Source organism: Schistocerca piceifrons, chromosome 5 (genome assembly GCF_021461385.2).
Source record: "Schistocerca piceifrons isolate TAMUIC-IGC-003096 chromosome 5, iqSchPice1.1, whole genome shotgun sequence".
Lineage (NCBI taxonomy): Eukaryota > Metazoa > Arthropoda > Insecta > Orthoptera > Acrididae > Schistocerca > Schistocerca piceifrons.
The window spans coordinates 669,988,782-670,012,074 of NC_060142.1; the positions used below are offsets into that span (position 1 = coordinate 669,988,782).

The 23,293-nt window shown below is 41.4% G+C and overlaps 1 protein-coding gene across 1 annotated transcript; it reads left to right on the forward strand.

The window, feature by feature from the left end:
* Positions 1-16,132: 16,132 nt before the first annotated feature.
* On the forward strand, positions 16,133-22,946 carry LOC124798651. Its single transcript, XM_047262150.1, has 4 exons — positions 16,133-16,245; positions 18,567-20,773; positions 20,849-21,012; positions 22,302-22,946. The coding sequence occupies exons 2-4, from the start codon at positions 20,500-20,502 to the stop codon at positions 22,353-22,355; spliced, it is 492 nt and encodes a 163-aa protein (XP_047118106.1). The 5' UTR covers positions 16,133-16,245; positions 18,567-20,499; the 3' UTR covers positions 22,356-22,946.
* The last annotated feature ends 347 nt before the right edge of the window (positions 22,947-23,293 follow it).

The window sequence follows — 23,293 nt, forward strand, 5'->3', positions numbered from 1 at the left end:
TTAGTTTGTGATATACGTTTATTACTGAATTAACAAAATTGTATCGTTTACACTGAAGGCTAGCTATTCGTAATATCACATTAAAAACTATTTTTAATCAGAAGGAAGGCGTAATGTCGCCTTTGCGAGGTTTTATGTTAAACAAAAACTTTGAAACAACCAATCTGATGACGTTACATGCGTATATGGTGCAATTAGCGACTGTTATACACGCAGCGCTATAGCACACTGGCAATGTTTTGGTCAGAGTGTCATGGCAGCGAGCCACGCCCCCATGGCTTCAAAACGTAGTACGGCTGGGATACGTAGCGCCATCTCCCCTTATTCTTACCTCCATGGTTGTAAGCGTATTGTCATATCGCTGGCTTAGTTGTGGATTATCTTTCCGGGCAGCCACGCCTGAGAGTCGAGCGCGGGACACGGTACTGTTATGTTGTGTAGTGTGTGGCTGTGCGCTTAAGAAGCATTGTTAATATTCAGGTTGAAGTGTTGCTACTTGCTGTTACAGTAAAGTGATGAAATATGGAAGTGATTCAGAGGAAAGTATGTCAAGAAGTAATGAAAAAATGAGCAGTGCCGTCGATAACGTATTTATGTATCCTCTCGTTGCGTGTCGCACAGTATCGATCATCCGCGCCGTGTTCGGCCTCTCAGAATGAACTGATGTGAATCAGTAGAAATTAGTTACGATAACGAGTGCAGTCAAGTGCCAGTGTCTTGTAGCGAGCGTGAGCACATGCGTTCGATCCTCGCGTTTCCGCATTATCAACAATCAGCCGCGCCGCGCCGCGACGGTTACGCGCACGCTCGTACAAGTGAGAACTGAGAACTGAAAAATTAACCTTACGAACAGTGTTACATCATTACTAGTGACAAGGAGGACTATTACCAGGTATCTGTATGTGTGACGAGCGTAAGAACTTTCGTTCGATCATTCGGCTTCCGCAACATCAACAATCACCCGCGTCGTGTCGGTTACGCGTACGCTCGTCTAAATGATATTTTGTGGACTGTTAATCATCCATTAATTGGGATAACACTTCTGAATTGGAATGTAAACAGTGCAACCTGCGAGTTTCCTTTACTAGTCTCAGAATATAGATTTTCATACCAGACATAGGACAGTGTTGTGTTTAAACGTTGAGTGGCTCCCCTAAATTCGCTTGCATTTTTTCTATAGAGCAGAACAATACGACCGCCGCGGGATTACCAGCTACGTGGTGTGGACAGGGCGCACGGTCAAGAAAAGCAGAAACAACAACAGTATAGGGTCCCCCACCCCCATTCGTACTCCCGGGCGTGTTACAAAGTGACAGGCAATACCATTAGTACAGTCTCTCTCGGCATCTCAGCGAGCGACAGTTGATTTATGCGTCGTTGTAGGCATTCCGAACGGAGATGAGCCTCCTGGCCACAGCTAGAACAGATCTTGGGTGGACCGACATGTATGAACGCAAATCACTCATTGATGTTTACGTAGGATGTCAAGTGACAACGAAGACCAAATGTGATCCGACACACCCCGTTTGAAATGGGGTGTGTACTGAACTGCACCCACCTTTTTGCAGTGTAATTGTCAACCACGCCGTAGGGTCCGAAGACCACTATGAATTCTTCCGCCGGCAGCTGCAAAGCCAACCGAAATAAATGTGCTGTACGAACGCCAAAGCCAGCGTACACTATAGCGACCGCGTCTGTGTGACAAAACCATAGAGTAAATATCTCTGGAGTGAACATTGCGTACTGCGCATGTTGTCAACATTAAACCAGGATTGTCATGTGTTTTCGGGACTTCGCTGCGCATGTGTGCTTTCCGCAGAGTTTGAAGTTTGTAATATCAAGAGTTTTTGTTGTGTTTTCACCGTTTATTGATAGTGTAATAGCGATGGTGAATTACTGTTGTTGCTACAGATGCAAAGAAAAATATGTGAAAGGAGGGATAGTAACTTTTCATGGGTACTATGTCCAAAAATTTCGAGACGCATTATAATTAAGGCTTGATTCCGTAGACCTATTTTTCTACGATTTTATGATTATATAATAGATATTACGGCTCGTACAAAAGCTTACAAACAATCGCTTCCTCTCGTAAATTTGCTAGTGGAACAGGAAAGGGAATGGTTAGTTGTTTCAGCAAATAGTATCCTCCATGCATTTATCAGTGACTTGTCGATTATATATATAGATTTGAAAGACGGGAGACAGATAAATTCAATAGAATGGGAGTCTGTAATTGTCTTCGTATAATATGTGTGTCCAAACCCTTTTGTTTACTATAAAGTTACAGTAGGAGACCATGTTAAGTGTGTCTAGCACATGGAGAATGATTTTATATTTTAGTTTCCCAAAGGATGAACAACGAGCAAAGATGTGGCTCCAGAAAATAAGGAGGAGTAATTTTGTCCCCACAAAATATTCAAAAGTATGTTCAAAACACTTTGAAGAGGAATGTTTAGACAGAGTAAAATTTGAACGTGTGTGGCTGAAGGTAGATGCTATACCAACTATTTTTAATTTTCCACAGCATCTATTACCAATTTCTGCATTCAGCTTAAATACATCTTCTGCACAAATCAAATAAAAAACACAATAGTGTAGCTAATCAGAGTACACATTCATCTTCTTTGGTGTATTTTGCCTTCAATTTATTTTCTTCGCCATTTGATTAAGAAGGGTAAAATATTAGTAAACATGTCCCCAAACTCCTTCATTTGTGTCACTTACCACTTCCCTTAATGGTGTTATGTGGGTTGACTGTTACATGACCAACTGTATTTGCTTTCCAGTACATTTATTCTCCGATCGCCTTTTTTCCCCCTTCTTACTCAGTCTATTATTTATTTATTCAAACTGCGAGCAAGTACGTAAAATGCGTTAAATAAACACTTCAAAGTGTCACCAGTAAAAAATTGTGCTTTAGGTCGCAAAAACGAGAAAATTAATACGCAAAAATAGCAGAAAAAAGGACGAATTAGCAGGGATATAATCGCTAATGTGTGGCAAATTCGGTGTTTTTCGGACACTTGCAAAAGTACGTACGCCTGACAACATTCGTCAGCGCATTGTCAATGCATGTGCGAACATTACGGAAGGTGAACTACTCGCTGTTGAGAGGAATGTCGTTACACGTATTGCCAAATGCATTGAGGTTGACGGACATCATTTTGAGCATTTATTGCATTAATGTGGTATTTACTGGTAATCACGGTGTAACAGCATGCGTTCTCAGAAATTATAAGTTCACAAAGGTACATGTATCACATTGGAACAACCGAAATAAAATGTTCAAACGTACCTACGTTCTGTATTTTAATTTAAAAAACCTACCTGTTACCAACTGTTCGTCTAAAATTGTGAGCCATATGTTTGTGACTATTACAGCGCCATCTATCACAAAACGAAAAAAATGGTCCAACTAAAACATTCATATTTCTTTATGTACTACACGAATATGTAATAAAAATGGGGGCTCTTATTTAAAAAAACGCAGTTGATATCCATTTGACCTATGGCAGCGCCATCTAGCGGGCCAACCATAGCGCCATCTGGTTTCCCCCTTCAAGCTACACAAGTTTCGTTCTTTGTAGTTTTTTCGTTTGATGCTTATTTCGTGAGATATTTGGCCCGGTCACTATCAATGGACCACCCTGTATAAAACAACAAATGTCTGGCGCAGTTGTTACATCGGTTACGGCTGCTACAATGGTTATCGAGATTTAAGTGCGTTTGAACGTGGTGTTATAGTCGGCGCACGAGCGATGGGACACAGCACATCCGAAGTAGCGATGAAGTGAGGATTTTCCCGTACGATTATTTCACGAGTGTACCGTGAATATTAGAAATCTGGTAAAACATCAAATCTCCGATATCGCGGAAGCCGGAAAAAGATCCTGACGACGACTGAAGATAATCGTTCAACGTGACAGAAGTGCAACCCTTCCGCAAATAGCTGCAGATTTAAATCCTGGTTCATCAAAAAGTGTCAGCGTGCGAACCGTTCAACGGAACATCATCGATATGGACTTTCAGAGCCGAGGGCCCACTCGTGTACCCTTGATGACTTCATAACACAAAGCTTTACGCCTCGCCTGGGCCCGTCAACACCAATACTGGACTTTTGATGACTGTTAACATTTTGCCTGGTCGACGAGTCTCGTTTCAAATCGTATCGAGTGGATGGGCGTGTACGGGTATGGAGATAACCTCATGAATCTATGGTCCCTGCATGTCAGCAGGGGCTGTTCAAGCTGGTGGAGGCTCTGTAATGGTGTGGGGAGTGTGCAGTTGGAGTGATATGGGACCCCTGGCACGTCTAGATACGACTCTGATAGGTGACACGTACATAAACATCCTGTCTAATCATCTGCATCTGTTCGTGTCCATTGTGTGTTCTGACGGACTTGGGCAATTCCAGCAGGACAATGCGACTCCCCAAACGTTCAGAATTGCTATAGAGTGGCTCCAGGAACACTCTTCTGAGTTTAAACACTTCCGCTCGCCACCAAAATCCCCAGACATGAACATTATTGAGCATATCTGGGATGCCTTGCAACGTACTGTCCAGAAGAGATCTCCATCCATCGTAGTTTTACAGATTTATGGATAGCTCCGCAGCATTAATGGTGTCAGTTCCATTCACACATTAGTCGAGTCCATGCCACGTCGTGTTGCGGAACTTCAGCGCGCCCGCGGCCTGCTTAGCCGGGTGGTAACGCGCTCACCTCCCAAGCAAGCGGGCCCGGGTGCGATTCCCGGCCGGGTTGGAGATTTTCTCCGCTCGGGGACTGGGTGTTGTGTTGTCCTCATCACCATTTCATCCTCCTCACCGGCGCGCAGCTCGCCCCATGTGGCATCGAATCAAATAAGACTTGCACTTGGCGGCCGAACTTCCCCGAATAGAGGCCTCCGGCCAACGGTGCCATACGCTTATTTTATACAGTGGGCCTACACGATATTAAGCAAGTGAACCAGTTTCTTTGGCTCTTCAGTGTACGATAACACTCAGAGCAAATTTTGCACGATCCACAGACAGCCGGCACACGGATTCCGTCTATTTTTTTTATTCTCGAGTCAGAAACATACAAATTTACAGTAGCCATACACATCAATAAATAAAGATATAAATAAATAAATTATATATATATACAGGGTGAGTCACATAACGCTACCGCTGGATATATTTCGTAAACCACATCAAATACTGACGTATCGATTCCACTGACCGAACGTGAGGAGAGGGGCTAGTGTAATTGGTTAATACAAACCATAAAAAAATGCACGGAAGTATGTTTTTTAACACAAACCTACGTTTTTTTAAATGGAACCCCGTTCGTTTTGTTAGCACATCTGAACATATAAACAAATACGTAATCAGTGCCATTTGTTGCATTGTAAAATGTTAATTACATCCGGAGATATTGCAACCTAAAGTTGACGCTTGAGTACCACTCCTCCGCTGTTCAATCGTGTGTATCGGAGAGCACCGAATTACGTAGGGATCCAAAGGGAACAGTGATGGACCTTAGGTACAGAAGAGACTGGAACAGCACTTTACGTCCACATGCTAACACCTTTTTATTGGTCTTTTTCACTGATGCACATGTACATTACCATGAGGGGTGAGGTACATGTACACACGTGGTTTCCTTTTTCAATTACGGAGTGGAATAGAGTGTGTCCCGACATCTCAGGCCAATAGATGTTCAATGTGGTGGCCATCATTTGCTGCATACAATTGCAATCTCTGGCGTAATGAATGTCGTACACGCCGCAGTACATCTGGTGTAAAGTCGCCGCAGGCTGCCACATTACATTGTGTCATATCCTCTGGGGTTGTAGGCACATCACGGTACACATTCTTCTTTAACGTACCCCACAAAAAGAAGTCCAGAGGTGTAAGATCAGGAGAACGGGCTGGCCAATTTATGCGTCCTCCACGTCCTATGAAACGCCCGTCGAACGTGTACCTCACCCCTCATGGTAATGTACATGTGCGTCAGTGAAAAAGACCAATAGAAAGGTGTTAGCATGTGGACGTAATGTGCTGTTCCAGTCTCTTCTGTACCTAAGGTCCATCACCGTTCCCTTTGGATCCCTACGTAATTCGGTGCTCTCCGATACACACGATCGAACAGCGGAGGAGTGGTACTCAAGCGTCAAATTTAGGTTACAATATCTCCGGATGTAATTAACATTTTACAATGCAACAAATGGCACTGATTACGTATTTGTTTATATGTTCAGATGTGCTAACAAAACGAACGGGGTTCCATTTAAAAAAACGTAGGTTTGTGTTAAATAACATACTTCCGTGCATTTTTTTATGGTTTGTATTAACCAATTACACTAGCCCCTCTCCTCACGTTCGATCTGTGGAATCGGTTCGTCAGTATTTGATGTGGTTTACGAAATATATCCAGCGGTAACGTTACAAATTGTATTTATATTATATGTGCCCAGTACTTTGCAACCCCCAAGGCGCTTGGAGTGGCTTGCAGGAGATCAATCTTTTTGCAGGATGTAGGGCACAAAAGGCACTGGAGCATGTGGCTTGTGGTTTGTTCTTGTCCACAATCACAGGACGTATCTTCTGTTATGAAGCCCCATCTCTTCAGGTTGTCTCTGGATCGTCCAACTCCTGTTCGTAATCTGTTTAAAGATTTCCACACCAGCCAGCTCTCGTTGTGTCCAGGTGGTAGTTCTTCAGCTTCTGGCGTCTGCAGATGAGGCGTCGACTTCTTCCATAACTCCAGCCTTGCCTTCTCTGGTGAAATGGTGAGCTTCTCGGATGTTCTCAGGAAGCTCTTTCGCGATCTCAGCCGTTGCTGTGGTGGATTATGTCCGTGCAGTGGATGGGCACTGTCCTGTTCCACTTTCTGTCCATTAAGTTAACAGACGACGGTGGTGACAAGAAGGGTATCCAAGCACAAAATCAAAGAAAATAAATTTCCAGAATCATGAAATCAGCGGACCTTTCATTATGGGATAAAGGATAAGAGGGTCTATTCACGACTAGGTAAATATTTATATCTTTTTCATTTCATTCATCATAGTCGATGTTTTTCCAACGCCTGCAGCTGTGGCAATAGAAGACCTTAAGCTATACCATTCCCTCCAGAAATCACTAACAGCGGTAGATCGAGGATCTGGAAGTTTTTGTATACCACAAAAATTCAGGAGAAAAAGTTCTCACTGACGATTTACTCGTTGTTTATAATTAAAGTGCTGCTTCAAATGGCTCTGAGCACTATGGGACTTAACATCTGTGGTCATCAGTCCCCTAGAACTTAGAACTACTTAAACCTAACTAACCTAAGGACATCACACACATCCATGCCCGAGGCAGGATCCGAACCTGCGACCGTAGCAGTCGCGCGGTTGCGGACTGAGCGCCTAGAACCGCTAGACCACCGCGGCCGGCAAAGTGCTGCTACTCAGGGGGGTAGATGTGTTGAAGCGTTAACGCATAACCTATTTACACTGCGAAAAAGTTCTAATTTTGACCACCAGATACAAATCTGGAGCTGTGCAACATCCTGTCGACGTCTTCGGTGTTCGTATTGCACACTCTGTGTAAATATCAGTTAATAATAAAGTAACATTATTTCTCTCTCATCTGTTTCACCTTTCCTGCTAATGTCCTGCTACTAATCCATTACATACGGAAACATTTCTATGCGTTTTGAAACGTCCCCTTACAAAAATTATAAATGACTGTGCTTAAACTGACACACAATATTTTTAGCGCAACGCAATCTGACTTTCAAAAATCCCTACAAAAGAATGGCCCTGACTAACAATAACCTATACCTTTCATGAATCACTTACCTCACAAAAATCTTCGTTACTCGAACTACTGCAATACAGCGTGCGCCAATACTGCCAGCTGAATAAAAGATTCTAACTACTGAAGGCACCAACTACTGATAGGCATAGTTAGCAAATGAAAGATTTTGATAGAGAACAAACAATGTATTTACCTTAATAGTGTTCAAAAGTCATTATATATATATATATATATATCAGTTCATGACATCCAGTCTTACAAATTTACTGTCTCTGACGGACACACGTCCAGATAATCCGCTCTCAAAAGTCCACCACCACTCTCCCCACATCCACCACTGCTGGCGGCTCACCTCCAACTGCGCAACGCTACGCGCTGTTAACAGCCAACTGCCCAAAACTACAATAGCAAATTCCAACAATGCAAACCAGCCACAGACTGCACACAGCACAGTCAGTGATTCTCATATAGAGCGCTACATGGCGTTACCAACATAAAAACCTAAACAGTCTACTTACAGTTTTTCTTGCACCAACTGCTCCAAATTTAAACTTGGTGGTCAAAATTGGAACTAACTTTTAGCCAGTGTAAATTGGTTCCGTATTAATGCATTAGAATGTCTACAAAGTTTCGCTGCCGTACGGTAATTACAGCCGATTCTGGACCTCTGTCAGTAGGTGCACTTTACTTACAACCACCGAGGATACAGTGTACCGTTTAAATTCTTTAAAAGTTCCTCTTGTATATAATAACGACAATAAATCCATAAAATGTTGTTCCCTTTATTCATTTCTCTCTGTATTTGCAGACAATACAGAAACAGAATTCCAAGCAGAATAGTTAATGCAAATAGCTATTGTTGTTATTATTAGCAGTTGTGATAATTTAACGCAAATAATTTAATTATTCATTTTATGTATTGTTTAGTAAGGCTCGATTAGCGCCGTAAGACGCTATTTTACAGCAGACCGGAAGAAACACACACCAAAAAATTTTAGAAAAACGTTCTCTATTTTTATGCCATACTGCTCGTTGAATCATGTACATCTAAGTAATTAACTGAGAACAACGTAATTACAAACACAAATAATAACAGCATATAATAAGAACAACAAGAATATTATCCGCTGAATCGGAACCCATCTGACTGTTTGGGAAACAATTCTTTCGCAATACGAGTGTTCACCTACAGACATGTTATCTGTAAATGTTCCGCTGCCTTGTACTGGTCTGCCCAGGAAATGAACACTAGAAATCAGGTCATTGGCGGTAATTCTCATTTCCAAGTTGAAACCTTCCCGTCTCTTCTATATCTCTTTCGTTACGCAACCTTCCCTTCTCCAATAACCTATGAAACCTTCCATTGGGATATCTATCTCTTGCTTAATAAAAACAAATGAAATCTCCCCTTTGAAATTAATTCTATTTCTCAATAATAATAAGTGCAATCTTCTCACACAAATTTAAATGCTGCTTATTAAAAGTAATTTGCTGATTATTTCGACGAAACATAGAATGTGTCGTCGTCGTGGCCCTCAGTCGTTACCTGAAATAACCCAAAACTGTTCCTTACCTTTTTTACTGTGACTGGATCGCCATCTGACTGCTACATCGAACTGCGACATGAATATACTTACTCTGTTTTACTATACTCTATTAGCTGCTGATGGGCTGTCATAATAAGTTGGTTGGTTGGTGGGATTAAAAGGACCAGCATAATAAGTGGCTGTATTTATTACCAAAGCTGACGTTATTCTTTAACAGCAAATCTGACGTTATTCTTTAATTAATTTGACTTACGTAATTCATAGTTAAACTTTTCCTGACAACAATAAAATTTTGCAAAGTTTTACGTTGATGGTTTTTGGGATGGATTATAATCAGTAATGCAATATTGCTGACAAAAATTAATTATATTCTGAAAACGATTCTTCAAATATTTACTGTTGGTAATGAAATGATTTTACAAACGTTCAAATGGGACTTACTTTTTACAATAATCTTACAACTAACATTGCGCAAACATATCTTCGCTAGTCTTGAGTTTCTCAACAAAAATTATTCAATAATATTAGTTCCTCTTATGATAATAGTTAGGTGATGTCTCTGTACATGTGTTTATAATCTCTTGTAAATCATAGCTGGTGGCTGGCAGGCACACCGCTCCTCTAAACCTCTCGCTTCAGACCTGCTACCGACTCGCTTCACATCTCGCTTACTACTTACTGACTTCCTACGAACGCTAAAGTGCGGTCTCTCCCGCCAACAATGCTTTCTGGTGCATACAATCCCTGCTACCATTACAAAATGTACCAATGCGCGGTCTTTCCCGCTCTTATACGCGGTCTCTCCCGTCCTTTTTAAAATGATATTGTGCGGTCTCTCCCGCCACTAATACTTTGGTGCAGACATTCCCTGCTACCACAATTATTTCCAAAATGTCAAATATTAATTATTCCTGCTTAATAAAATATAAACGTCTTTCATGAATTGTGGTTTGACAATAGAGAATAGAAATATACACGTCTTACAAAGTCTTTACTAATCTCCGTTGGCTGAGGTTTACAACGATGCATTACAGTTTGCTAATACACTCCAGTTCATTGCTTACAAAACACCATGTTGCAGATTCTACATGGGCCCGAAGCTGGTGATCGTGCTAACACAGCCGGAAGACGTCAAGTGTGTCCTTTTGGGCAGCAAACCGCGACAACGCGAACCATACGTTGCGGACGTAATCCGTACATTTATGGGAGACGGGCTACTCAGCATCAACGGCGGAACCTGGAAAAGACACCGAAAGAACCTCGAACCGGCGTTCCATATAGAAGTGAGTCGAATTTAGTGTAAGATTCTTCTACCTAAAAATGATGCACTATGAAGTCTACTCACCTGTAATTGCTTTTAGGGGAAGTGCAGCAGTGTGAATGCTCATGTACCAGGTTACCCTATAGACCCTCACTCTTCCCCTCCACTCTCCAGTCTAGTGAAAAAGATGTTGCGTTGAGACATTTTCTTGCAGTTGTCTGAACTGCTGGTTCAGACGAGTTGAAATTAGGTACTTCAGATCATGAGTACTTAAGTTCGAGCCAGTTAGGGCGAAATCTCGTCCAACCATCAGCCACAGTAAGAGTGCTTATTGAGTACTGACGTATATGAAATATCCATTCACTGTAAGCCTCATAGATTAACTTAGACGTAATAGTTGATTACAATTCGTGCATATGCTGATATAGAAGTCAAATTCGCCGACAAAGTTTCATACGTTGCTGAGGCACACTTTCAAAATATTTTTATATAACGGACCTACAGCCTCTGGTGGTCCGTTACACAATAAACGTACGAGGGTTGCCCAGAAAATAATGCCCTGCATTATTTTTCTCAGCCGAAAACAACGCTACGAATGGGAAACGTTATACATGTACACTACTGGCCATTAAAATTGCTACATCACGAAGATGACGTGCTACAGACGCGAAATTTAACCGACAGGAAGAAGATGCTGTGATATGCAAATGATTGGCTTTTCAGAGCATTCACATAAGGTTGGCGGCGGTGACGACACCTACAACGTGCTGACATGAGGAAAGTTTCCAACCAATTTCTCATACACAAACAGCAGTTGACTGGCGTTGCCTGGTGAAACGTTGTTGTGATGCCTCGTGTAACGAGGACAAATGCGTACCATCACGTTTCCGACTTTGATAAAGGTCGGATTGTAGCCTATCGCGACTGCGGTTTATCGTATCGCGACATTGCTGCTCGCGTTGGTCGAGATCCAATGACTGTTAGCAGAATATGGAATCGGTGGGTTCAGGAGGGTAATACGGAACGCCGTGCTGGATCCCAATGGCCTCGTATCACTAGCAGTCGGGATGACAGGCATCTTATCCGCATGGCTGTAACGGATCGTGCAGCCACGTCTCGATCCCTGAGTCAACAGATGGGGACGTTTGTAAGACAACAACAATCTGCACGAACAGTTCGACGACGTTTCCAGCAGCATCGACTATCAGCTCGTAGACCATGGCTGCGGTTACCCTTGACGCTGCATCACAGAGAGGAGCACCTGCGATGGTGTACTCAACGACGAACGTGAGTGCACGAATGGCAAAACGTCATTTTTTCGGATGAATCCAGGTTATGTTTACAGCATCATGATGGTCGCATCCGTGTTTGGCGACATCGCGGTGAACGCACTTTGGAAGCGTGTATTCGTCATCGCCATACTGGCGTATCACCCGGCGTGATAGTATGGGTTGCCATTGGTTACACGTCTCGGTCACCTCGTGATCGCATTGACAGCACTTTGAACAATGGACGTTACATTTCAGATGTGTTAAGACCCGTGGCTCTACCCTTCATTCGATCCCCGCGAAACCCTACATTTCAGCAGGATAATGCACGACCGCATGTTGCAGGTCCTGTACGGGCCTTTCTGGATACAGAAAATGTTCGACCGCTGCCCTGACCAGCACATTCTCCAGATCTCTCACCAACTGAAAACGTCTCGTCAATGGTGGCCGAGCAACTGGCTCGTCACAATCGCCAGTCACTACTCTTGATGAACTGTTGTATCGTGTTGAAGCTGCATGGGCAGCTGTACCTGTACACGCCATCCAAGCTCTGTTTGACTCAATGCCCAGGCGTATCAAGGCCGTTATTACGGCCAGAGGTGGTTGTTCTGGGTACTGATTTCTCAGGATCTATGCACCCAAATTGCGTGAAAATGTAATCACATGTCAGTTCTAGTATAAGGCGGTTCGGCGGAGCTCTACGATTTGCAGCAGTTGGAGAGACCATCCATGGCTGTCAGACTGGATGTGTTGCAACAAGCTGATGTTGTCACTCGCCATTAAAAGATGACATTCGTGGAAGGCATTTTGAGGACGATGAGGAAGTGATTCACACATTGAAGCACTGGTTGCATCACGAGGACAAGGATTGGTACCGACAGGTCACACACGCTCTTGTTTCGCACTGGAGGAAGGCGATAGAATGGGATGGAGATTACGTGGAATAACAGGGTGTGTAGATAAAATACCATTGTTTCGTGTATGTAATTCTCATTGTGTTCAATAAGGAACTGTTGAAGAAAACTGTGGTGCATTACTTTCTGGGCAGCCCTCGTATTTCGTTTGCTTTCTTGCCCCAGTTAGCTTTTTATCTGTAATGCCCTGAAATTAGTGCATAACAGTGCAAATGTCGACGGTGTGTGTTGTATGTCCTGTTACCATTCACTCACGTTACTTTTTGTTGACAACGTTGATGCCCTACTTACTTCATTGTTCTCAAGTTTGTATTCAGTACTGCTCGGTTCTGTGTAGGGTTTAGTAGTTCGGTGGTGTTAGCTGCATGTTAACAGTGATACACCACAGTACTGCGGGTAGATTTACTGACTAAATGTTGGCTTCTATACATCACATGGGATGGAATTGACGTCCGAGCTGGTCCCACACACGTCTTGCCGAGACAGATCCAGGGATCTTGCTGCTAGAGCTTGCCGGCCACTTGGGTTCCTCACAATTAGCAGACATGCGCCATGAGTGGACGAGCATTGTCCTGTTGAAAATGGCTCCATGACACTGTCACATGAGAAGTAATGCATGAGTACGCAAGGTGTCAGTGACGTGCCAACGCTCTGTTAGTTACTTCAAGCACTGTCACCCCTGATCTGATGTCATAAGAGACGGCTTCCCACATCATGAGGTCAGGAGTAACATTGCTGAGCTTCTGCAAAACATTGGAAGAGTAGTATCTTTCCTTACGCTGCCGCCATGCTCGATGATGATGGTCATGTGAGGCAGTGCATAACTGTGATTCATAGCTGAACACAACGCAACGATAATCATCGGCAGTCCGTGCATCCCAGCCATGGCAACACCCCAAATCCTTCCGTTCTGTTATTAACGGCAGCATACACTACGGATACAGAATTTTGTAGTGAGTCCATTACTTCTTCTTGGATGGCAGCCACAGGCGTAAAGAGATTTCGAAGTGCATGGTGCACAATACGACGATCCTTCCTTTTGACGGTTAGATGTAGTCCAACGAAACATTGACGATGAGTGCAACGTCAGGTTATTGTTGCATCAGAATACCGTACAAATCTTGATACTATTCGATTCGAACAGCCTATCAAATGAAGACCCACAATGAGGCTCATTTTAATCTCCGTCAGGCAACGATACCACTGTCTCACAGGAGTACACCCCCATCTCTGTGTCGTTCACAGTGATTGCATAGCATCTGACGCTGTTCACATCTCTAATCTACCCTACCAGGCCTGGTAACAACACTAAACACAACCAATATTAATCCAATCTGTTGGACTGGAATGTTAATCATTTACATACCCAACGAGGGGTGTACATGTACGAAGTTACGTTGACATCTGGCCATGTCTTTGGGTTCTAAACTTTTTTGTGCCAGCGGCGTATCTCCTAAGAGTCGTCAGGCCCATTTCGTTCGGTGTTGCTCAGATATCTGCATTTTTTTTTTGCCATCTATAGATGGAATCAAGACAAACGAATACTGCTCATTCATATCGTTTCATCAGCGATCGGTGTCAACGCAGAATGTCAGTTTTTTGCCCTGTTACAACCAAAATGAGTTTAAATGTCTAATTTTACGTGCAGATTCGATAAAGTTACCCCAAATTAGTCTAATGCTGTATTCGTTTTACTGATAGAAACACATAAAAAAAAATTTTGCCGTCCGAAGTGGCCGAGCGGTTCTAGGAGCTACAGCCTGGAAACTGTGCGACCGCTACGGTCGCAGGTTCGAATCCTGCCTCGGGCATGGATGTGTGTGATGTCCTTAGGTTAGTTAGGTTTAAGTAGTTCTAAGTTATAGGGAACTGATGACCTCAGAAGTTAAGTCCCTTAGTGTTCAGAGCCATTTGAACCATTTTTTGAAAAAGTTTTGCATTACCCCGGTTCCCAGAACTCCTGATGATACGCGTTGACTATGGATATTGTATCACAGACACAGTCCCTTTGACTGTTCAGAGATGTCACTAAACCCGCCCAAAATATGTAAACAACTATGCATGAGCAGCGCTTATTAGATGGTGGGGATCCGACAGCCGATCAGTTCCAGTCATTCCGCCAGGAATCATTTCCAGTCATTCCACCAGGAAGAAGGTACACGGCTCGTGGTGCCTGTAGATCAACCATGCCTAGACGGTCAATACCGCGGTTCGATGGCGTCCGCATTGTTACTCTGTGCCAGGAAGAGCTCTCAACTAGGGAAGTGTCCAGGCGTCTCGGAGTGAACCAAAGCGATGTTTTTCGGACATGGAGGAGATACAGAGAGACAGGAACTGTTGATGACATGCCTCGCTCTGGCCACCCAAGGGCTACTATTGCAGTGGATGACTGTTACCTACGGATTACGGTTCGGAGGAACCCTGACAGCAACGCCACCATTTTTAATAATGCTTTTTGTGCAGCCACAGGACGTCATGTTATGACTCAAACTACGCGCATTAGGCTGCATGATGCGCAACTTCACTCCTGACGGAAGGCAACCCGGTCAGGCTGAACGCCTTAGACATACTGTCCAGGGAGTGCAGCAAGGTGGATGTTCCCTGCCGTTTTGGGGTGGCGTTATGTGCGGCCAACGTACGCCGCTGGTGGTTATGGAAGTCGCTGTAACGGCTTTACGACACGTGAATGCCATCCTCCGACCGATAGTGCAACCATATCGGCAGCATACTGGCGAGGCGTTCGTCTTCATGGACGACAATTCGCGTCGCCATCGTGCACATCTTGATAATGACTTCCTTCAGGATAACGACATCGCTCGACTAGAGTGGTCAGCATGTTCTCCAGACATGAACCCTAACGGACATGCCTGGGATAGATTGAAAAGGGCTGTTTATAGACGACGTGACCCACCAACCACTCTAAGGGATCTACGCCGAATCGCCGTTAAGGAGCAACAGTGCCACGACGAATACAAGCATGCATCAATGCAAGAGGACGTGCCAGTCATATTCAGGTGAGCCACCGAAAAATGACGAAGAGCTGCTCTGTTCCACAATATATAGCGCGCTGCAGTTATAACCTGCATGCAGCATTATCAAGTTGACAGACGGACCACACTTCCTGGCGCCAGCGCCCTCGCTGGTGGAACTGCGGAATTCAGCTGTCTTTGCGTTACCGCTCGCCGTAGAGAGCCTGTATACAGAGAGGCGAGTACTGACTTGACCCGGGGTCTAGCCATCTCCCCTCCACACTGTTTGAGCACTGTAGCTAGCGACCAATAAGGAGCCACCAGACGACTACCAAAGAAAAAGTGCTGTGCATCAGCCGCGCGCGAAATTTTGTGTTAGTACTCACAACTCACTATTGTGTTTGTATGTGTATGCGTTTCCTGCGTCGTCTTCGTATTGTATTTTCGAAATGATTTCGTTCGAAGATAGTGTTGTGGACTATCGAAAGGCTGAAGTATTTGTAAGTACCATATTTAGTATGAATTTTCTGCACTTTATGTTTTTTTAAGCGTTGTAATTCATTGCTTTCAATGATAATGCTGTCGGCGAACGAAAGGAAGAGTGAAATAGTTAATACTATTTCTCAAGTGGGTGCATTCTCTGCTTGCTTTTTGAAGCTATTAATCCAGACTGCTCACTTGACAGTTGTTATTGGCAACTTGGTAATGTTGGCTACTTAAGATTATAGAATTACGGGGATCAAATAAAACATGAAAGATAGGGTATTGGTAGGGTAAAAATAAAATAAGCAGGATCGGGTAAAAATAGCCGTTATTAGAGTAAATTATGGAAGGAAATAAGGTGAAGGTACAGCCAACTTGTTTACCTGAAATCCTCATTTAAAAATCTTGCTGTGGACTCCAGTAATTTAAATGGTGTGATAGTAAGCAGGAGATTTAATACAGCGCGCGCAAATCGTAGTATAAAACAGCGGTATACCTATTTTGACAGATTTTCATTTCTCGGTACTGGAAAATTACCATTTAATACATGTTTCTGTACGAAATTGGTTTTTATGTTTCTTGTTACCCACATAGACTTTTAATGGTCCTTGAAAAGAAGGCGGGACTAGTGTAGCAGGGGATACAACCCGTCGGCTTTGGACAATGACGTCACAAGTGGCCAATCGAGAAGCGATTCTTCTTAGTGTTGTAGCTCCCTTCAGTGGCTGATAAGTGTTTTTTGGCTTTTTAAAAAAAAAAATCTCACGAGATAGAATAAACAGATCCACTTTATTAAGCAATCAGTAAAAAAACGAAACTGAAACATAACAGCAAAAGCGAAAATGGTAAACTGCTCTCTGGCGACTTGTGACGTCATTGTCCAAAGCCGACGGGTTGTATCCCCTGCTGCACTAGACCCAAGAAGGCTTTTTCGTAGGCCATTTTTTCCGTATGTTTCACAATCAGTTTCAGAATCAGCTAAAACTTATTAACATTGTGTACTGGAATTATAAAACACACTTGTATACTAAACTGTGAGTTGTTTTTTCCATTGTTTGGAAAGGTGGAGGAAAAGTGGAGTAAACAGAAGGCAATCATATCTTGAGCAGCTGACTGCGTCCTAAGTTCAGATTAATTGCAAATAGTGTTTGCTTTTTTAAAAAAAATTAGTAACTTTTTTGTTTACTCTCTGTATTTCAATTTGGAAATCATTAGACTGTCAGTAGTGTTGAATGCCTAGAAATTACATTAAACTGCAACCTTTAAGAGAAAGACACAGAGTATGCTGTGGTAGTTTAAAATTAATGCCAGGTGTAAATAAAAGCTGTTACTCAACTGTAATTTAAACATACCACTGGTATCTGAGAGCAATACTAAAAAGTTCTGAAAACACAAAGATCTGTTCTCAGTAAAGATGAGTATACTTGCTTGGCTACATGGGCCTTCCTGTAACTTCATTCAAGGTAAAACAGTTTGTTGCTGAGTTTGTTCATGTACTACAGAAAGCATATTTACCAGTGAAAAGAAGTTTTGCCAGTAAGGATTGGTTTTCAGATTTTACCAAACACCCAGCTCTAATCACCCAGAAACTTCAGAAATTTTAAATAATATATAGGAGCACACCAACACGTCCATTTGTCTTTCCCTTAAAAACATTTCCCTTAAGATTTGGAATTGGAACTATCAGACTGAAGTGTCTAGAAAAATTTGTTTAGGCCAAAACTATTAGTTTAAATACTGTTTGTAACATTAATAGACATAGTTAATATTTCCTCTGTATAAAAGTCTACCCTTTTCCTCATACTGTTTATAACATTAATGGACATAGTTAATATTTCCTCTGTATAAAAATCTACCCTTTTCCTCAAAACTTATACTACATTAATTTGTTTTACATAGATAGGCCTATGTCTAATAGACCATTATATGAATTCTTTTTATCTTGCCTCATCCTTTTATTGTCCTGTCACCTGTGTAGGTACTTTCTTCAGTTTAGTCACTAGGTCTTTTTTTGTGCCCCCAAGTATTTTTTTCTTTTTTCAGCGAAATGTTTGTGTGAATATGAAGCATTTTTAACCATATTCTGACGAGTACAAAAGCTTTTCACCCGAAATTTCGAAAGTTTAAATATTGTTTTGTTTTTACCCCTCCCTGCCCAAGGTAAAATGTGTACTTATTGGTGGTTTTTATGAAATTGTGGTCTGATCTACCATGTGTCTACATACCTGCTGCACTTCTTATATCAAATGTATGTTACTGTAGGGAGGAAAATTCTGAAATAATTTAAATGAAGCCAAGTACAGAAGTGATAGTAATACATGCTCTTCTCTCTTAACAGGAAATTCTCCCGCAGTGGAAAACGCGTGTGTTGGAGCTGCACAGAAATGATTGTAATGTGCAAGAAATTAAATCTTTAAACATCCTTGTTGGTGTTAAAACAAGGGAGGAGTTTGGACAGTGGTTGGCACAGTTTGAAAACATAACAAAAACAACTTGTACAGTAAGGTGCACTGAACCTGCATCAGGAAAGTATGTTGTTTTCAAACAAAGGCTGGTATGTCACCACAATACTCGCAGTATAAAAGTTCATGGTTCAGTGCAAAGGGCAACAAAAAACACTAACTGTCCATCAAAAATGACAGTGACAATTCACACTGTGCATGATACAGAGGTAAGTCTGTAGAGAAAGCAATGCTCTACAAGGAAATGCCGTGTGAGGTTAACTTGGTGTTGGGTCATAACCACAGTGTTGAGAGTGCTGCTGCTTTAAGATTTAGGCAACCATCAAGTGATGTCAAAGAAAAATTAATATCCCTGTTTGAAAGAGGTCATTCAGCAGCCACTGCTCTTGAGTCAATAAAGGTTGAAATTCAGCTGAATTGTTCAGATTACCCTTTAGTCCTTGCAGACAGAAGCAGGTGTCCTGATTACAACTTTTGCCACTATTTGTTCAACAAAGTTTTAAGAAAAAGTATGGGCCAACAGACTTCAACAAAGAAGGAAAGCAGCTGTTGCAACAGAGGATAGTGGAATACAACAGCGAAGTTGGAGCTGTGTGTGCCAAGATGATTCAGAAAGATGATGATTATATAGTATGGTAAGGGTATATTTACAAATTTGTAGTCTGATGAAAACTTTATGCATATACATTTAGCTACTATTAATATTTGTATGATTGTTTTTCAGCATTTGCTCACCACTGATGCAAAAAGTCCATACTCATGTAAAAGCTGCTTCCAAACTTGTATTTATGGATTCCACTGGTTCTCTGGATCATGATAGCAGCAGAGTGTTCGTTTTACTTACTCACAGTGAGTGTGGAGGTTTACCACTAGGAGTTCTGATTATGTCTTCAGAAAGCTGCGGAGTTATAGAAATGGGACTAGAGTTGCTGAAAGAGATAGTGGGGGAAAATATTTTTGGGGGAAACATCAATGGCCCAAGTGTGTTTCTGACTGACGACAGCCAGTCAGAACAAAATGCAATTGGAAGGTGCTTCCCAAACACAAAAACTTTGTTGTGTATATTCCATGTCCTGCAGGCAGTGTGACACTGGCTTCTCAAAGCAAAAAATGCTATACCACAGCAAAAACAGTGCGAATTCTTCCATAATTTCAAAAAAATAATGTTTGCGCAAACAAAAAATGAAGCAGTGGTAAACTATAATGTAACAAGAGCGAACATCAGTGAAAATCATCAAAATTTATTGAAATACTTGGAAGGGTATTGGGATAGGAGAGAACTGTGGACCCTTTCACATCGGCGAGGTATGCTTATAGAAGGGCACAACGCAAATAATATAAGTGAGGCCTTCATGAGAATTTTAAAGGACAGAATTTTTGAGAGGGTGCGTGCCTTCAATGTGGTTCAGATGGTGGACTTTTTTCTCACAAAGGTGAATTTGTATTTTCAGAGGAGACTTCTTGATGCTGCTAATGGAGCAAGTCCTAAGTCTTTCTGTAGGCCTATAAAGGCTCCTTCACAGGAGATTCTAGCAAAAATCAGGCAAGTCAATGAGGATGTTCTGCTCGTTCCCAGTGAAGAAAGGGAGAATCATTATTACATTGTTAATATGGCTGTTCTTGTTTGCACTTGTTGCCAAGGCAATACAGGGAAGATCTGCAAACATATAGACTGGGGCATTACTGTTTTACCATCAGGAAACTACAGGGAGGTGACGGATAGTGACAGTATACGTAGACTGTATTATTTTATTGCTACAAATGAGGAGACTCCTGAAGGGTGGCTAGAGCCTCTGTATTGCTCTCAGAATGCAGGGGGCTTCAAGTTCTTCGGAACGTTTGGAGCAAATGGACACAGGTTTGCCCTGTGAAAGCCAAGAAGAGATGCCAGAGACACTTCACATGGAGACAGTTCCAGACAAAAGAAATAATGATTTAATCGACGAGATAAAAGCTCGTCTCATAGATTTTTCAAATAAATCCCCTGAGGAAATGAAGAAAGGCCTTGAAGTCATGTGCGAAAAATTGGGAAAGCTTAAAACGCCATCTGCATGTGCATCTTATTTGGCAAATTTTGGTGAAGGTAAGTAAAACATACTTTTATATAAATGTTATGGAAAGTAATTCAATATTGTATGAATTCTAATTTTTGTTACAGGAAAATCTAGAAAATATCGTGGTAACTATATTCCCGTTCAGCCCACTGCAATAAGCAGAAGAAAAAACAAGTTGGCAGGTCGCAGATGTCATCCGGGGGGAAGACAAAGACCACACTCTAAGCAAAGCAAGGAATTTGTAAAGACAGTAGAAATTTCTGAAATGGTAAGTATTACATTTCTAAAGTGAAGTATGGCATTTTGAAATTTATCTAGCAACTTTCCTTTCCCCAAAGGGCATATTAAGGAATAAAGTAATTATTATTTATTTAACATTTTTAAGTTTGATGGAGCACTGCTGGACATACAGTGCTATTGGCTAACTTGCATAAATTTAATACTGTGTGCTAATGGTGGTGTAAAGACCGAAACAATCCGCAAAAGAAATAAGAAATTGCAACTGAAAACTGCCTCCAGACTGACCTCACATCCAGTATTGATAAAGGCTATGGCATGCAAGTTTCAGGCACCATTTTTAAAATAATTCTTATTTTATTTGAAGGCAGCTCTGTTAGTATAATTAAAGAAAAAGAAAATACTTAATTATGATTTGATGTGACTGTCACGTGGAATAATTTGTAGACATTGCTATTGAAAAAACTGAAGTCACTCCACACCTTGAACTTGGTGTGGATAATTCCATTACACAGCAAGCCAGCTGAATGATACACTGCAAATCAGTCATAAAGTGTTTACACATTCTGTTTCATTCGGAAAAAAAAATTGATGTGTGTACAGGATGTTCCCTTCTGTGCAAGCAGCATTGCATATTTCCATTGGCTTGTGACTTTCTCATGCAAATGTGACTGTTCAAACATAGTTCACAACACGTCTTGTTCCAAAGCAGTGGCATTAGTACATTATGGAATAATTGCTGATGGGTAAAAGTGCTCATATCTTGTGTTAAAACAACTTCCTGATTGGCAGCTGCCTCAAGTTCCCCATTAGCTTAAAATCTCATTCCTGACTAAACACCATCTAGGCAGAAAAACTACATCTGGTATTATCACCCATATTAATATACTCACGTTCAAACTGTTTGCTAATCTTGTTTAGATGTTAGGTTATTAACATCATGGCATTTCGTTTCTTTGGTCCAGTATGTCTTGCATGTACAGTAAAATTCTCATTATATGACATCTAAATTGTAACAATTAACTAGGCCTATATTTTTTATTATTTGTTATCTAAGTGTTTTTTTAAGGTGTGCCATATACATATTATGACTTTAAGTAGCTAATTACAATATAAAGATGTAAATACACACAAATGTGGAGCCACTTTGAGCTTCATTCCGTCATTGAATATTTCGATACAGAAATGGATAAGAAAAGCCATGTTACATAAACAATTTTCCCCAATAATAACCCAGTATTAGTGCAACAAACTTAGTAATCCATAATTTAGAAATAAAGGTTTTCAGTAATGTTAATGTGGATTTTAATTTCTTTTCAGGCTACCTTTCCATCACCAGCTATGCAATCATCCCAGTCAGCTTCAGACTTTTGAAGGTGCACGACTGTTTACTGCAGCATAGTGTGTAGGATTTTCTTAATCTGAGATCCAACCTAATGGAACTATTAAGGGATTGATTGTAGTAATTAAGTTTTTTCTTAAAGCTCAGGCCTAGCCTGACTGCTGAAATATATTAAGTTTTTTTTGTTGTAGCTCTAGCTCGGGTCTGACCTGATTATTCCCGGCGGGGTCAGGGATTTTCTCTGCCTCGTGATGACTGGGTGTTGTGTGATGCCCTTAGGTTAGTTAGGTTTAATTAGTTCTAAGTTCTAGGGGACTGATGACCATAGATGTTAAGTCCCATAGTGCTCAGAGCCATTTTCTAACCTGATTATTGAAATAAGTTTTTTCTTAAAGCTCAGACCAAACTTACTATTGAAATATAGAAGTTCTTCTTTAAATTGGGATAGCCCAAGAATGTGGATACTTATTGTGTATGTTGCACAAGTTTCTGGGAAATGTGAATTATCTTTTCTTAAAATGTAAACTACATTTTATATTCTGCATATGACTTTTTTCATTTACATCTGTTCCTTCAGGTTACGTTATTAAGTTTTTTACAACATTAATGCATTTTTTTGTTTAGTTTAGGATGGTTGCCTGAAAGTGTGTTCTCCCAGCAAAAAAATCGTTTACTTCCCTTTTAGTTAATTTGAGATGGAAAATTTTTGTTTAGACTCTACATGCCAGAGGAAGTTATCATCATAAGCAATTCCTTTATGCCAACCTTGGTGTAAATGGGGGCAATCTGTTCATAATTCCTATTTAAATGTGATGCTTATATTAACATTGCAAAATATCTTCACTTAATCTTCTAAAATAAAGTTTTAATACCAATTAATAAAATAACAGTTCGTTCCTGCCAATATTACAGTTTATTATTGCCAATATATATTAAAATGCAGGAAACATTTTTCATTATCAGCTGACAG

Excerpts from the sequence above, each read along its gene's own strand:
- LOC124798651 (XM_047262150.1), top strand. The coding sequence starts at position 20,500 with ATGCAGGGGGCTTCAAGTTCTTCGGAACGTTTGGAGCAAATGGACACA. Across the intron at positions 20,774-20,848 it reads TTTGGCAAATTTTGGTGAAG|GAAAATCTAGAAAATATCGT; the intron begins GTAAGTAAAACA and ends TTTTTGTTACAG. Across the intron at positions 21,013-22,301 it reads CAGTAGAAATTTCTGAAATG|GCTACCTTTCCATCACCAGC; the intron begins GTAAGTATTACA and ends ATTTCTTTTCAG.